The sequence below is a fragment of the Ahaetulla prasina genome, chromosome 1 (assembly GCF_028640845.1).
Source record: "Ahaetulla prasina isolate Xishuangbanna chromosome 1, ASM2864084v1, whole genome shotgun sequence".
NCBI classification, from domain to species: domain Eukaryota; kingdom Metazoa; phylum Chordata; class Lepidosauria; order Squamata; family Colubridae; genus Ahaetulla; species Ahaetulla prasina.
This window is the reverse complement of record NC_080539.1, coordinates 180,269,723-180,286,980: the sequence shown is the minus strand read 5'-3', so window position 1 is coordinate 180,286,980 and position 17,258 is coordinate 180,269,723. Positions and strand designations below refer to the sequence as shown.

The 17,258-nt window shown below is 45.4% G+C and overlaps 3 protein-coding genes across 4 annotated transcripts in view; 2 read left to right on the top strand and 1 right to left on the bottom strand.

The window, feature by feature from the left end:
- The window catches only part of LOC131198512 (cytochrome P450 2K1-like), a 31,809-nt gene extending 15,462 nt beyond the window's left edge, over positions 1-16,347 (bottom strand). Inside the window, exons 1-3 of one of the 2 annotated variants that reach the window (XM_058183243.1) lie at positions 16,210-16,347; positions 16,042-16,115; positions 14,913-15,075 (exon numbers count right to left, since the gene is read on the bottom strand). In XM_058183243.1, the coding sequence (XP_058039226.1) occupies positions 14,913-15,075; positions 16,042-16,115; positions 16,210-16,291 (319 nt within the window). In that variant the 5' untranslated portion in view covers positions 16,292-16,347. Of the gene's footprint in view, positions 1-14,912; positions 15,076-16,041 lie in introns of both variants that reach the window. The other variant, XM_058183234.1, reaches the window with a different exon arrangement.
- LOC131198504 (zinc finger protein 862-like) lies at positions 1,197-3,785 on the top strand. The gene has a single exon (XM_058183222.1). It carries the CDS (start codon positions 1,197-1,199, stop codon positions 3,195-3,197), a length of 2,001 nt encoding a protein of 666 aa, XP_058039205.1. The 3' UTR covers positions 3,198-3,785.
- Positions 9,931-14,422, top strand: LOC131198516 (uncharacterized). The gene is made up of 2 exons (XM_058183257.1): positions 9,931-12,294; positions 12,442-14,422. The coding sequence occupies exon 1, from the start codon at positions 10,567-10,569 to the stop codon at positions 11,680-11,682; it is 1,116 nt and encodes a 371-aa protein (XP_058039240.1). The 5' UTR covers positions 9,931-10,566; the 3' UTR covers positions 11,683-12,294; positions 12,442-14,422.
- Positions 16,348-17,258: the final 911 nt, after the last annotated feature.

Here is a 17,258-nt window from a genome sequence, read left to right as displayed (position 1 = left end):
CAGTGGGCCATCACCTCTGCACCCAACCGATCACAGTTCTCACGACAATGTCTTTGTAAGATCCCCTAGTCACTTCTGTAGATGTGACTGGGCCAGAGTCCAAGGAGTCAATTAACAAGATGGGCGTCCCTGGGGTCGGGTCTTCGATAGTCTCTGGCAACGGGCATCTACTTAAAGCGTCCGCATGTCCCAAATCTTTGCCCGGTCGGTGAGACAGTTTGTACGAATATACTGCCAGGAAAATAGTCCAACTGGTCAGCCTGGGTGATAATGCAACCGGTGTTAGACGGTCCCCTGCCAAGAGTCCCAATAAAGGTCTGTGGTCTGTTACTATTTCAAATTGCCGCCCAAACAGGTACTCGTGGAATTTTTTAACCCCAGAAACTATAGCCAGGGCTTCCCGGTCTAGTTGGCTATAGTTCCTTTCCGCTACGGACATTGTGCGGGAAAAATATGCGATAGGGGCTTCTGAACCGTTCGGTAACCTGTGGCTGAGGACAGCCCCTACCCCGTAGGGTGATGCATCACAAACTAGTACTAATGGCAACGTCCCATTGTACTGAATTAGAAGGCTATCGCTAGATAAGAGATTCTTAACGCCTTCAAATGCCTTAGCCTCAACCCTGCCCCAAGTCCAAACAGATTTTTTCGCTAGCAGTTACTGTTCCCTCTAAGCTGCGCGCGTGCGCAAATGTGCACTGCTGACACGGTCTCCGCGCACAGAAAATCTGTGCTGCACAGCTAATCAACGTCATTTGAAAGGCGTCCATTTGTGGCGTGTTTTAGCTAGCCGAATCTGTGCTGCGCAGCTAATCAACGTCATTGACAGGCGTCCATTTGTGGCGTGTTTTAGGTAGCCGAATCTGTGCTGTGCAGCTAATCAACGTCATTGACAGGCATCCATTTGTGGCGTGTTTTAGGTAGCCGAATCTGTGCTGCGCAGCTAATCAACGTCATTGACAGGCGTCCATTTGTGGCGTGTTTTAGGTAGCCGAATCTGTGCTGCGCAGCTAATCAACGTCATTGACAGGCATCCATTTGTGGCGTGTTTTAGGTAGCCGAATCTGTGCTGCGCAGCTAATCAACGTCATTGACAGGCGTCCATTTGTGGCGTGTTTTAGCTAGCCGATGTGGCCAATGTGGAGTGAAGACTCGCTAATAATGCTAAGTGCTGTTTATGCTAACCCCTTGTAATAATGGCAAAACGAACGGGCAGTGGCACATCCCCGCACCAAGCCAAAGTAAAAAAGAAATGCAATTCTTTTAAGATGGAATGGCTGTCGGAGTATGTGCAAATGGAAGAAAAAACTGTGAAACTGGGTGAGATTTTTTCTTTTTCGAGCGAGAAAGGTCTGCTCTGCAAAACATGTTGCGAAGCCAAAATAGCAAGCGAGTTTTCGGAGGGGAAAATGTGGACAGAATGGAAGCTGGACTACCTCAAGCGTCACATTCAGCACAAAAGTCATTTGAAAGCGGTGGGAATTGTAAGAAGATGCAAGATGGGAATGGGGATCGGTACATTGTTGAGGGAGAGCACCAAAGATCGAGAGAAGAGGAACGAGCTGTCACTCGTAAAGAAATCCAACCCCAAGCAAGTTAAAGTTCTCATCGACGATATTCTCCTAGCCATCAACATGAATGCCTCTATGCTGTCGGTTCAACAAATTCACGATCAAATGGCAAAGTACGTGAGTATTCCAGAAAGCTGGCGAAGCAAAAATTATGCCTTTGAGTTTGTGAATTCCATCAATCAAATAGTGCAGAATGAGACGATGTGTAAAGTTAAAAATGCACCTTGGCACACCCTGATCGTAGATGAGAGCACAGACATAACAGTGCACAAAATGCTAGTCCTGTATATTAAATACAGAGAGGAAAACAACGTCAACCATAAAACTGTATTTGGCGGCATCGTCCAGCTGACGGCATGCACCGCTCGGGATATTATGCAGGCAATAACTCAGTTTTACACCAATCATAAACTAGACATGAAGAGAATGGTGATGCTGACCTCCGACGGTGCCTCAGTAATGATAGGAAAGCACAACGGAGTTGCAGCTTTATTAAAGCAGCAAATACCACATCTAACTGAGCAACACTGTGTAGCCCATAGAGAGGACTTGGGCATTGATGATGCGTGGAAAGGTGTACCTTTGATGCGTGACGTGGAAACTTTTCTTAGAACGGTTTATTCCACTTTCTCTAGATCCACTGTAAAGAGGGGAAAATTGGAAGAGCTAGCAAAGATTCTTGATGAGGATTCGCTGTCATTCAGGCCTCTGAACGAAGTGCGGTGGCTGTCGCGGGACAAAGCCGTGAATGCTGTTCTGAGGAACTACACTGTCCTGGAAGAATACTGCAAGAGAGAATCCAGTGATAACAGAGATCCAGTGGCGAATTACTGTTACAAAAAGCTGACTGATTCAAAGTTCAAGTTTACTCTCACTGCTCTAGGAGATGTTTTGGGCGAGCTGGCACACCTGTGTCTTTCTTTTCAAAAACGCAACCTGACTGTGATGGAGGGGCACTGCTTTGCAAGAGCAAAGATTGAGAAGCTGCGTTCCCAATACTTGACAGGGGAAAAGGATATCAAGTGGAGTGACTGCGTCAAAGAGGCGATGAGGGCCTCATCAGCTGATGGCAGAGATACCGGCGGTGAGATTATTTGTTTTATTCATAATCTCTGCGATCACTTGGATGCTCGTTTTCCAAAGGATGAATTAAAGGAGTGGTCTGCATTGGACATTGAGGCATTGAGCTCAGACATCAGTTTTGAGTACGGAGCAGCAGACATTGCCACATTGGCAAAGAAGTATGAGGCCATTCTCCACCAGACACATTCTGTGGAGGCCAGTAACGGTGAATATGCTGAATTCAAGTACATAATGAGGCAAAAACTGAAACAAGGGTCAATCAGCACATTTTCAGATATGGTGGCTGCAACACTAAAATGTGAGGAGCTGAAACACGTCTCACAGCTTGTGGATATTTGTGCTACATTTCAAGCATCCAGTGCGGATTGTGAAAGAGGATTTAGTTTAATGAATCGGATCAAAACAGCATCCAGAAATCGTCTTGAAGTGGATCATTTGGACCAGCTGATGCGCATAAAGTCAAAGCTGCAAGCAGACGAGGACATCAACCTGGACAATGTGTACAACCATTGGAGACGTGAGAAGGACAGACGGGAAAATTAAGGTGAAATTTAAGTCTTCAATCAGAATGTGCTCATCTAGTGTCACTTATTTACAATTTTCTTTTATGGATATTGATCATTGAACACTGCCACTAGTTTGAGTTGTAAAAATCAAATGAGTGTGTCATATACTGAATTTTGTGGAAAAAGAGTTACTTGACTGTCTCCCAGACCACAGTAGAACAATCTCACCCAGTGCATGGCAGGAGCTTCACACAATGGATTATGCTCATAATGCAAGTCAGAGCTTTATAATAAAAATGTTTATTTATTATTATTATTATTATTATTATTTTATTATTTAAATTTTTATACCGCCCTTCTCCCGAAGGACTCAGGGCGGTTTACAGCCAGATAAAATAAACAGTACTATTACAAAATAAATACTATTAAAATACCACTAAAAAACTTATTCAATTTGGCCGCAATTAAAATTTAGCAAATAATAAAACCCATTAAAAACCCATTAAAAACCCATTTAAAACCCCTTAAAAACCCACGAATTTAAAAACTAATCCAGTCCTGCGCAGATGAATAAATGTGTTTTAAGCTCGCGACGGAAGGTTCGGAGGTCCGGAAGTTGACGAAGTCCTGGGGAGTTCGTTCCAGAGGTGGGAGCCCCCACAGAGAAGGCCCTTCCTGGGTGTCGCCAGACGACACTGTCTCGCTGACGGCACCCTGAGGAGTCCTCTCTGTGAGAGCGCACGGTCGGTGAGAGGTATCCGGTAGCAGTAGGCGGTCCCGTAAGTAACCCGGCCCTATGCCATGGAGCGCTTTGAAGATGTTCACCAAAACCTTGAAGCGCACCCGGAAGGCCACAGGCAGCCAGTGCAGTCTGCGCAGGATAGGTGTCACACGGGAGCCACGAGGGGCTCCTTCTATCACCCGCGCAGCTGCATTCTGGACTAACTGAAGCCTCCGGATGCCCTTCAAGGGGAGCCCCATGTAGAGAGCATTGCAGTAATCCAGGCGAGACGTCACGAGGGCGTGAGTGACCGTGCACAGGGCATCCCGGTCTAGAAAGGGGCGCAACTGGCGCACCAGGCAAACCTGGTAAAAAGCTCTCCTGGAGACGGCCATCAAGTGATCTTCAAAAGACAGCCGTTCATCCAGGAGGACGCCCAAGTTGCGCACCCGTTCCATCGGGGCCAATGACTCGCCCCCGACAGTCAGCCGAAGACTCAGCTGACTGTACCGAGATGCCGGCATCCACAGCCATGTTAAGTATGTTTTCAAAATCGGGAGTTTAATCTTTAACAAGATTTTTGTAATTTTCATTGTGTAAATGGGCTAAATCACTTAAAAGTGTTATAACAGAAATGTAAATGCTGTAATTTGATTCTTTTAATAAATCATGTGACTTGAATGGATGCGATGCTGGCATGACCACAGTGCGCACGTCTGATGTTGCTCACAGTGGTCCAAGGGACCGCTCAGGGAGTTAGTGTGCTTGCTCAGACTCGTGAAAAATTAGAGGGAACATTGCTAGCAGTTTATGTAGCGGTTCGGCTACCGTTGCCTTATTTTTAAAAAATACCGCATAGAAATTTACGAGCCCCAAAAATGCCTGTAATTCAGTTTTGTTTTTTGGGGTTGGGGCCTTTCTAATGGCTCGCACGTTGCTCTCAGTTGGGTGGATGCCTTCCTTATCTATCCGGTAACCCAAGAATTCTACAGATTCAACTCCTATCTGGCATTTGTTGAGTTTAACCTTAAGCCCCGCAGACCTGAAAATGCCCAAAACCTTCCGTAATTTGACCCCTAATTCTTCCAAGTTTTCTGCTGATACCAGTACAACGTCGAAATATGGAACTACTCCCGGTAGACCTTGTAGGAGTCATTTCATTAAGTTTTGGAATAACCCAGGGGCTACACTAACTCCGAACTGAAGTCGAGTACATTTAAAAGCTCCCCGATGTGTGACAATCGTCTGCGCTTCGGCCGTTTCGCCGTCAACTAGTAATTGTTGGTAGGCTTGGGCCAGATCGAGTTTGGCAAAAACCTGTCCCTGTCCTAACAAGTGCAACAGATGTTGCACTATGGGAACAGGGTAAGCACTCTTTTGCAATGCTTTGTTAAGCGTTGCCTTATAGTCAGCGCAAATACGGACTGATCCGTCCGGTTTGACTGGGGTCACTATTGGTGTCTCCCATTTTGCATGGTCGACGAGGACTAGTATTCCCTGGCTTACTAATTTGTCTAGTTCCCTGTCAATCTTGGGTTTTAGGGTGAACGGGACCCTCCTAGCTTTTAATCTAATGGGAGCCACCTGGGGGTCCAAATTGAATGAAATGGGGGTCCCCACATACTTGCCCAGGCAGTCTTGGAAAACGTCCTCGAATTCTCTCAACAATTCATCCTTCAGACTGACTCCGCTTCTGTGAACCCCGGTTACTTCCATACCCAAGGCTCTGAACCAGTCCAGATCTAGCAAACTGGGCAGGTTTCCATCTACGATGGTGATCGGCAGGGTTTTCTTGAATTGTCCATATTTCACTCTGACGGACGTGACTCCTCGAACAGGGATTCGGTTCCCCTGGTAGTCTTGCACTCTCAGCTTTTGGGGTTGCAGCTGGCGTTTTGTGACGTCTGGCAGGTCCCTTGCGATTGTGTCCCAAGACATAATCGTGATTGATGAGCCGGTATCCACCTCCATTTTACACTGCACTCCTTCGATGTATGTCTTGGTGAATATTTTCTTTTCTAGCCGTGTCGATGCGTGGCCCACTCTCACAGTGGTCTGATTCAACTTCTTTTTTGAACTGACCAATCCCTGGCCGCTTTGCGGATCCGGCGCCCTGTTGATTGGCCGGTTTGAATTTTGGGCGGGAAGGTTGAGAGGCTCGGCAGGCCTGAGCTATGTGTCCTTTCTTTTCACACCGCCGACAAATTGCATCTTTGAACCTGCAATTCTGTCGTTGGTGTTGGCCTCCGCAACTCATGCACTCGTTTCGGTCACCTCTCTCCGGCCTCCCAGTGTGGAAGACCTCTTCCTCTTCTTCACCATCCGATTTGGCCTGGATTTCTTCACTGTGGACTGGCGTTGCTTTCACTGCGGCATTTGGCGTGTTCGGCTTTTGTAAGGTCTCCACCGCTTTGGTGGACATCTCGTGTGCCCTGGCCTCATCCAGGGCTCTCGCCAGGGTTAGGTTGCTTTTCGATAGCAGCCGCCTCTGTAGTCGGATGTCCTGACCCCACAAATGAGTTGTTCTAATAAAGAGTCCTCCAAGTCTCTATACTCACAGTGGTTTGCGGCTTTCCTTAATGCGGCCATGTACACGCTTATCTATTCGCCCTGTCACTGAACTCTTTGCCTCAACTCGAACTGTTGTACAAACTTCGATGGCACCGGTGCGTAGTGTGCTCGTAGCGTCGTCTGTAGCATTTGCCATGGCACCAACTGTACTGGCATTGGTTCCGACAGCGATTCGGCGGTATCGAAGACTTCTGGCCCACAGTGGCTCAGGAAGTAGGCTCGCTTCCGATTATCCGATACTCCTTGCAGTTCGTTAGCTTCGAGGAAACACTCGAAACGAGCCATGTACGACCCCCATTTCTCCTTGGCTGGGTCGAATGGCGCTGGCGGCGTATAGCTAGACATCGCTATGTATCCGCCCTTGATACTGGCTGGGTTTGAAGTTACTTTGCTCCTTCAGCTCTTTTCCTAGTCTCACTGCCTTCAATATCCCACTCTTGTCGCCAACGTTAAGTTCGGGCAATGAAGAGGCAGGAGACAATACAAGTGACAACAGCTCTTTGGTTTATTGTGATCCCAGCAACAACCAACAGGCAAAACCCCTCTTTAAATAGTATTTTGGCTGAGGCATCAGCCAATTAGCAACGTGCAATTTCCCGCCCAAATTTCCCTCCTGAAATTCAAATACATTACACAGACGGATTGCCAGCTGAATATTATACGACATTTCAAGTACAGTTGAGTTTCCCACTACTAGAGGTCATGAATGAAGTGATTTTAAAGAAGAAAATACCTGAGACTTGAACAGAGGCATATATTATACTTACCCCAAAAGAGGACACAGACTTACAACAAGTTAAAAACTATAGGCCTATATCTCTGTTAAATTCAGATTATAAAATTTTTGCTTTAATACTGGCAGAAAGACTTTAAAGATATTTGAGTGATTTTATACACTCTGATCAAAATGGATTTCTGCCCAAAAGACACATTAAAAATAGCATGAGGATAATACTGGATACTCTAGAATACTACGAGGCCCATCCGGAAAAGCAGATGCCGTTGATTTTCCTTGATGCACAAAAAGCCTTTGACAACATTAATTGGTGCTTTATGCTTTTACAAATAGAACAGATGGGTTTTGGTGGAAAGTTTATCAAGGCAATAGATGCTATATGTCATAAGCAATCAGTGAAAGTAATGATAAATGGCTAACTGACAGAATCGATTCAAATTAAAAAAGGAACAAGACAAGGTTGCCCCCGGTCACCTCTGCTGTTTGTACTAACATTGGAATATTAAATAGAAGTATTAGAGAGGAAAGAGAAATAAAAGGCATGAAAATTCAAAAAGAAGAATATAAATTACAAGCATTTGCTGATGATTTGGTCTTTATTATTGAGGATCCACTAGAATCTGTAACTATTTTGATAGATAAAATAGGAGAATTTGGAAAAGTAGCAGGTTTGAAAATAAATAAAGATAAAATGAAGATCTTAACAAAAAAAATGTTAATGAAGCAAAAAATTGAATTAGTAGAACGATCAGAGATGCAAATCACAAATAAAATTAAATATCTGTGGATATATTTGACTGCAAGATGTAGCACATTGAAAGAGAATAATTATAGTAAACTCAAACAGCAGATTGTGTCAGATTTGGCAAAATGGGAGAATTTGCAGTTATTGATTGGAAGAATATCAACGATTAAGATGAATATACTACCTAGAATCTTATATCTATTCCAGACAATTCCAATTAGATTGGGGAAAGGATATTTTGAGGAATTGAATAAAATAATTTTGAAATATATTTGGCAAGGTGAAAAAGCGAGGATAAAACTAAAACTATTGCAAGATGTGAAAACAAGAGGGGGTTTTGGACTACCCAACTGGGAATTATACTATCAAGCTGCAAATTTAATGTGGATCAAGGAATGGATAACCTTAAGGAATAATAGAATACTGACTTTGGAAGGCCACGACTTGTTATTGGGATGGCATGCTTTTTTATGGTATGGGCAAGTAAAACACAGGGGTATTTTAGAAGACACTTTGTAAGAGACGCTTTGTTATTAAACTGGGAGAGGATTAAGAAAAGTCATTTTTTTAAAAATTCCAGTCTGGGTATCAATTATTGAGGCATTCTCATATTCAATAACATTTAGAAAGGAACAAATTGTTAGCTACAATGAATTATTAAATGAAAAGGGTGAATTAAAAACTATGCAAGAACTAGAAACAGAAGGCATAAAAATGAATTGGTTTTCTTACTTGCAAATATACTCCAGATATGATAAAGATTCCAAAACAGAAGGTTTCTATAACAATTTGACTAGTTTTGATAAGATTTTAACAGGTGCTGATGACAATTTAATTAGGAAATTATATAGATATTTACTAGAGGTTAAATTAGAAGAAGAACAAGTTAAAGAGATGATGATTGCCTGGGGGAAGAATTTCAGACATGGGATAGATCTAGAGGCATGGCAGAAATTATGGATGCATAATTATAAAATGACAATGTCTACATCATATAAAGAGAATTTGTATAAGATGTTTTACAGGTGGCATTTACCCCCGGCAAGAATTGCCAGAATGTTCAAGGATAAATCTGAAAAATGTTGGAAGTGCCATCAGATACCTGGATCATACTACCATATGTGGTGGACATGCGTCGAAGCTAAAAGATATTGGACTAAAATTCACATATAGTTGGAAAAAATGATTAAAAAACACATAGACTTTAAGCCAGAAGTTTTTCTATTGGGGATTATACCTGAAATATATAGTAGAGAATTGAAATATTTGATGGTGAATGTTATAACAGCAGCTAGGATTGTGTTTGGTAAAAATTGGAAAAATGAGAAACTACCTTTGCAAGAGGAAATTATTAGGAAAATAATGGAATGTGCAAAAATAAGTAAATTGACATTTGAAATCAGAGAACAAGAAGATAAGCAATATTATAAGATGGGATTTATTTTATCAATGGTTAGAAGGAAGGATATCTTAGAAAAGATTTGAGAATGGTTAAGAGAAATAATTGAATTAAATTGATTTAATTGCGGTGGTGGCGTTGCGGCGGCGGCGTTGGCGCCGGTGGCGGCGGTGGCAGCGTCTTTTCATACAGGACCCCACGGAGCCCATGGAAGCCCACGGAACATCTTGCCAGCCTGGAAGAACGAGGCTGGTTGCGAACTGAGGTTCGGGGTGAGCTGTGGCCCGTTGGTTTGGTTGGATGGTGATGGCGGCGGCATTCTGGCGGTGGTGGTGTTTCATCCCACAGGACCCCATGGAGCCCCCCATGGAGCCCTCTCGAGGTTTGGGGAAGCTGTGGCTGCCACGTTGGTGGCCACCGCCTATGTGGCGAAGGCGGCGTCGGCATTGGCATCATCTTTTGGCGGCGGTGGCTTCTTCCTCTTTGGGGCCCCTGGAGGCCTGGGTGGCTGGATTGAGCGGTGGCTGCGGCAATGGCGCCGTCGTCATCTTCTGGCAATGGCGGCATTTTTGTGGCGGTCGGCAGTGATGGCGGCGGCGTCGGCATTGGCATCATCTTTTGGCGGCGGTGGCTTCTTCCTCTTTGGGGCCCCTGGAGGCCTGGGTGGCTGGATTGAGCGGTGGCTGCGGCAATGGCGCCGTCGTCATCTTCTGGCAATGGCGGCATTTTTGCGGCGGTCGGCAGTGATGGCGGCGGTGGCGGCGACATCTTTTCCCTGCCTTGGGGTCTTCTTGAGGTTGAGTGATTGGTTCGTCACCGACTAACATTGCTGAATAATCCGGCGCTCAGTATGGTTGGCGGAGTCACCTTTGGCAGTGTTCCATCCTTGCCTGGGTGGGTGCCCGCCCAGATGACCCGCCATCCCAGGACATCATTTCCACCTTTGGACCTTAATTTATCATCTAAGTTTGTTCCCGGTCAGAGACTGTTGTGTTACCATCTGGACTGGCCGGGATGAGATCACCTGTCACTCTCTAGAACATTGATGTACTCACCAGCGCAACTTCTTGGTCTGCAAGACTCCCCCATCTCACTGATTTGGCCCTCCACTCTATCGAGGGCCTACCTCGCTGACAGAATTTGGAATCCCGAGAAGTGGCATGTGGCAAAGAAGGGGCTTAGGAGTTTTTTTAAAATTGTCTTTTAAAGGGTTTTTAAGGGGGGGAGGGTTAGGATGGGTTGTGGGGGAAACCCATCAGGGATAGGGCTGGACCCTGCTAAGACTCGCGGCACAGAGGTTACAGGTTCGGGGGCGAAGGAGAAGGCTGGAGTTCGACCTTATAAGGGCTATTCCATCGGCATGGTAAATGGGAGGGGCAGATACAGTGGAAGCAGGGGCCCGCATCATGTTCGGGGAGTGTGCACTCGCTGCTTACGAGCGATCGCGCACTCTGGTCCCTGTGGCTTTCCCCGTTCCCCGAGTGGCTGGAATCCCCACAGCCTGGACCTTCGGCTGCTGTTATGTAATTCCAGGTCTGTGGTTAATAAAGCCCCCCTTATTTTCGATCTTATACAAGAGGGAGGTGCGGACCTGATGGGCATTTCGGAGACCTGGTTGGGCATGGAAGAGGGGGTGCCCCTTGTTGAAATGTGCCCACTGGGCTTCCGTGCATTTCATCAGCCGAGGGCCCAGGGCAGGGGTGGGGGGGTAGTGGTTATTATTAACGAAGGTCTGGATCCGAGGGAGGTCACTGTGCCGCAGATAGCCGGATGTGAGTCTCTCTTTGTGAAGTGGGGTCAGGGGATGCAGGTGGGCTTGCTGATTACGTACCTGGCTCCCTGCTGCGTGACAGCAGCCCTGCCCGAGCTGCTCGAGGTGATAGCCGGGACGGCGGTTGATACCCCCAGACTTATGGTTATGGGGGATTTCAACCTGCCGTCGGCAGGCAAAGCGGCGACGGCTCGGGAGTTCATGGCTTCCATGACAGCCTTGGACCTGACCCAGTTAGTTAATGGTCCCATTCACATCGGGGGAAACACTCTGGACTTGTTTTTTGTCTCGGGACAGTGGTTGAATGATCTAGAACTAGGGGATTTAGTTATCCACCCCCTGTCATGGTCAGACCATACGCTCCTTCGACTTGACTTTCAAACCGCCAACCCACACCGCAGGGAGACGGAGCTGACTCGCTGGTTCCGTCCCAGGCGCCTGATGGACCCGGAGAGGTTTCTGACGGAGCTTGGGCCGTTTCCTGAGGATCTAGCCCACGGCTTGGCTGAAGAACTAGTCACCGCCTGGGAAAGGGCAGCGGCAAGGGCTTTGGACGCGTCGTGCCTTTGCGGCCTCTGACCCGGCGCCGATCTCGACTAGCTCCTCGGTATTCTGAGGAGCTGAGAGAGATGAAGTGCCGGAAAAAACGCCTAGAGAGTGATTGGAGGACCAGCTGCTCTGAATCCGATCGAACACTAGTAAGGTCTCATATTCAGACCTACCTAGTGGCGATAAGAGCGGCAAAACGTGAGTATTTTTCCGCACTTATTGCATCGGCAGATAACTGCCCAGCCACCCTGTTTAGGGTGACCCGCTCTCTTCTTTTTCAGGGAGCTCGGGAGGACCCCTTGCAAGGGCGTGCTGAGGATTTTGGACAATATCTGCACGATAAAATCGCTCGGATCCGGGATGGTCTGGACGCTGATTGGGTAGATTTGGGTGGGACGACGGAGGTAGTTCTTGAGAATGTTATCTGGGAAGAGTTCAATACTGTGGCTCCCGAGGACATGGACAGGATACTGGGGAGGCTGAATGCGACCACATGTTTTTGGACCCGTGTCCCTCTTGGTTGGTACTGTTGTGTCTTGTCTGCTCTCACCGCAGCCGGGGTCTGCTTATCTGCTCCCGAACACGGAGGAATGTATGCCTCCCGGCCCCAGTCCTGGCTCCATGCCCAGACAAGCTGCAGAGGTGGGGGCACCTCCCGGTCCCAGCCCTGGCTCCATGCCCAAGCAGGCTGCAGAGGAGGGAGCATCCCCCGGCCCCAGCCCTGGCTCCATGCCCAGGCAAATGGAGCAGCTAGACCCCTCCCCCTCCTCCACAGCATGTGAGCCTGAGGAAAGTTTACTTCCAACAGCTGATTGGAGTGACCCTCGCATCAGAAGATTGGATAGGCGGAGGCAACAGAAGGAAGGGAGGGGCAGGCCTTAATGAGTGCTGAGTCATGGAGCCACACCCCATGGCCTATATAAAGGATCTGCTTTCTGGCAGTCTCTGAGTCAGGCAAAGTCAAACTTATCTTGCTGAAGTCACTTACTGGTCTCCTGCCTGCTCTGAGGACTTTGCTAGGACTTTGGGCAGAGCTGCAGAGGCAAGCCTGATTTGGATTTCCCTGACCCGGCCGTCGGCGGAGGAATGGGACACGACAGGTACTGGCCACACAGGAGGTTACACGAGGCTGGCTTCTGGGAATTATCAATGCTTCTTTGATGGAGGGTGTCTTCCCTACCACCTTGAAAGAGGCGGTGGTGAGGCCCCTCCTCAAGAAGCCCTCCCTGGACCCAGCTGTTCTGGCGAACTATCGTCCTGTCTCCAACCTTCGTTTTGTGGCAAAGGTTGTTGAGAGTGTGGTGGCATGACAGCTCCCCAGTACCTGGATGAAACTGTCTATCTAGACCCGTTCCAGTCCGGCTTCAGGCCTGGGTATAGCACGGAGTTGACTTTGGTCGCGTTGGTAGATGATCTCTGGAGGTCTTGGGACAGGGGTTGTTCCTCTGTCCTGGTCCTATTAGATCTTTCAGCGGCTTTTGATACCATCGACCATGGTATCTTGCTCCGACGGCTGGGGGGTTTAGGAGTGGGGGGCACCGTTTTTCGTTGGTTCTCCTCCTATCTCTCTGACCGATCGCAGACAGTGTTGGCAGGAGGGCAGAGATCGGCCGCAAGGCACCTCATGTGTGGGGTGCCACAGGGGTCGGTTCTCTCGCCTCTCCTGTTCAACATCTACATGAAGCCGCTGGGTGAGATCATCCGTGGTTTTGGGGTGCAATGCCATCTGTATGCTGATGATACTCAGCTGTACATTTCCACCCCTAACCAACCCAACGAAGCCGTGGAAGTGATGTCCCGGTGTCTGGAGGCCATGCGGGTCTGGATGGGGAAGAACAGGCTTTGACTCAACCCTTCCAAGACTGAGTGGCTGTGGATGCCGGCATCCTGGTACATCTAGCTGATTCCATCGCTGTTGGGGAAAAATCATTGGCCCCTTGGGAGAGGGTCCACAACTTGGGCATTCTCCTGGATTTACGGTTGTCTTTAGAAGAGCATATGATGGCCATCACCAGGGGAGCTTTTTATCAGGTTCGTCTGATATGCCAGTTGCGTCCCTTCCTAGACCGGGATTCCCTATGCACGATCACTCATGCCCTTGTCACTTCCCGCCTGGACTACTGCAATGCTCTCTACATGGGGCTCCCCTTGAAGAGCACCAGGAGGATCCAGCTGGTCCAGGTAATAGAGGGAGCAACATGATGCCGCAACATGATCTCCTGCGCAAGCTGCACTGGTTGCCGGTGGTCTTCTGGGTGCAATTCAAGGTGTTGGTTATCACCTTTAAAGCGCTCCATGGCATAGGACCGGGTTATCTATGGGACCGCCTACTGCCACCAATAGCTTCCCATCGACCTGTGCGCTCCCATAGGGAGGGCCTCCTCAGGGTGCCCTCAGTCAAACAATGTCGACTGGCGACCCCCAGGGGGAGGGCCTTCTCTGTGGGAGCTCCTGCCCTTTGGAATGAGCTGCCTCCGGGGTTACGTCAACTCCCTGACCTCCGGACCTTCAAACGCGAGCCTAAGACCTTTTTGTTCTATCGTGCGGGGCTGGCCTAACGTAATTTTAATGTGGGGGTTTTATTAGGGTTTTATGACAGTTTTAACTTATTTTGGCCAAATTAGAATAAGATTTTTAGAATGTTTTAATTTTTGTCTATGTTGTTTTATTCTGGCTGTAAACCCCCCTGAGTCCTTCGGGAGAAGGGCGGTATAAAAATTAATTAATTAATTAATTAATTAATTAATTAATTAATTAAATAAATAAATAAATAAATAAATAAATAAATGATGGAATGAATGATGTTATTAGATAAAATATTAACTTGGGGAAATTTACATGGAATGAGAGCATGAAATATTATAGCCATTGGTTAACTAAACTGAGTAAGATATTTTATTTATTTATTTATTTATTTATTTATTGTATGGATAAATATTGGATAGATATCAGATGGAGGTAATGTAAGATTAGATGAATGAGAGATATTTTTATCTTGAAATTGTACAAGAGATATGTAACCACCCCACCGACACACTGTAATTGGACTGAAGATGCTTTTATGTTTGTTTGTTTTAAAATATATTAAAAAAATCAAAAATAAAGAAGAAAGGTTTTAGTTGGATTTTTATCCTTGTTGGATTTTCAGAAGCTATTTCTTTCATCTGAGTTCCTTCTGGTGCAAACCTCAAATGAAAAAATCTATACTGATCACACATCTGAAAGATTTGTCAACTACAATCCAAAATGAATTAACTCACCAAACCCTTTTGTTACATCTTCAAAAATGGGAATAAAAGGCCTATCTGCAAATGCATCAGCCTGGTTCACTAGTGCATCTTTGACCGTTTCATAGCCAGTCAGCACCACCATCTCCTGGAATCCCAGTTTGATGCGGAAAATGGGACCATATTCTTTTGACCACTGGAATTCAGCAGAAGGGAATCAAAGGGACAATTTTAATCAATAATTGGAATCACATATGGAGAAGATGTTTAAGGAACTACATGTCAAAATTCAGAGACACATATAATGTTATTTCCTTTTTCTGTTCTTGAGAATTCTGATGGTATATTATTCTTTATATTTTTTAATTTTCACATGATCTACATTTAGCGTTTAAAAATGCTTATATAATAAAAGATCCTCACAATAGAAATGCTTGTCAAGCTGAGAAAAGGTTTCTAATATGTTGCAACAACATCATCTGTGCAGGACATACAGTGAATCATAGAATCATAGGGCTGGAAGGGACCTTGGAGGTTTTCTATTCGAACCCTCTACTCAAGGCAGGAACCTTATATCATCCCAGTCAAATTGTTGTCCAATATATTTTTGAAAGCCTCTGGTAGTGGAGTACCCACAACTCCAGGAGGCAAGCTATTCCATTGATTAACTGTTCTCACTGTCGGAAAATTTCTAGGTTGTATCTCTCTTTAACAAGTTTCCACCCATTACTTTTTGTTCTGCCCTTAATTTTGATTGTGTATTGGCCACTGTAGAAATCAATTTAATGGCTTATAATTCTGCTTAAAATGTGCAAACATAGGAGTTCCTCTAAGTACATCTCCAGTCATTCAAGCTTAAGAGCTTTTATGTTTCCCCAAAGACTCCTTGGAATTTGAACATTTCTGCAAATCTAAATAATCAAAAATTTATTTATTCAATTAGAACATTTTACATTGATTAACAAAAAGATTTTCTTGAAATAATCCTTCCAGAATATTTAAATGTATTCAGATATCAGCTAAATCTCTAGTTTTTGAACATTTTCATATACAGTAAACACCATCAGGGAGCACATCAGACTTACCCGACCAAGTTATCAGGTTTTTCCCAAAAAGTTTTGACCAAGAACAGTAAAGAGACTTGTTAATTATCAGGCTTTACCTCTATCATTGTTTTGTGAGGCCTCTTCAGATCCATCATGTGCAGATTTCCCAAAATGGGTATAGTCCTGGGTCCTGGGGGGAGATTGGGGGAGCTCTTATTCCTGGAACTGCCCCTTTTCAAAAGGAACATAATTGCAAGAATAAATAGTAATAAAGTTAAAATTACTCCAGTCCAATCCATTTCCTTTCAGTAAGCAGCCTTCAATAAAAATTACAAGGAATTTTGAAATCTGAAATAATTGCAGCATGTAGTTCAAAGCAACGCAGTAAGCAGAGCCCAGCTACTCTTTCTACTGAATCCTCAGACTGCTCTGTTCAATAAAGGACTTTTGAACATTGCCCTTGTTCTTTTCTAATAGGAATTTGATCTGTCCTGACATGTGTTACACAAATATTGAAAACATCAAAGGCTTACCAAGCCACTTTCATGTAGCTGTACTACATAATATCCAACTTTTTAAGATCAATATACAATAAATACATAATCTCTTAAAATCATGGAAAACTGTGACCTTCTGTGTTAGCAGTTTTCCTCTTCTTTTAAGAATATTTCCATTTAGAGACAAGAAGAACTAAAGATTGATTCTCAGTTTACACTTTTAACCCACAGAAGGAATGAAATGTAAATTGGACCTCAGAGAGATGTTTCAAGGTCTGAAACATTATTATTAACAAAAAGCCACTATACTCTTGTCTCATACTAACTTATGAAGGGCAACTTTTCTCCTGTTTTGTTTGCTATTTATTATTTATTTATTTATTTTATTTAATCATATTTATATACCGCCCTATCTCCCGAAGGACTCAGGGCGGTTCACAGGCACTTAAAAACACATAAATACAATATAAAAGCAATTAAAAAACTTATTCTAAAAGCCCGTTAATTAAAATATAAAAATAAAACCCAATTAAAACCCATAAATTTAAAATCTAGCTCAGTCCTGCACAATTAAATAAGTATGTTTTAAGCCCGCGGTGGAAGGTCCGAAGGTCCGGAAGCTGACGAAGTCCGGGGGGTAGTTTGTTCCAGAGGGTGGGAGCCCCCACAGAGAAGGCCCTTCCCCTGGGCGTCGCCAGACGACATTGCCTCGCTGACGGCACCCTGAGGAGACCCTCTCTATGAGAGCGCACGGGTCGGTGAGAGGTATTCGGTAGCAGTAGGCGGTCCCGTAAATAACCCGGCCCGATGCCAGGTTAGCTATTAACTAGCTAAGA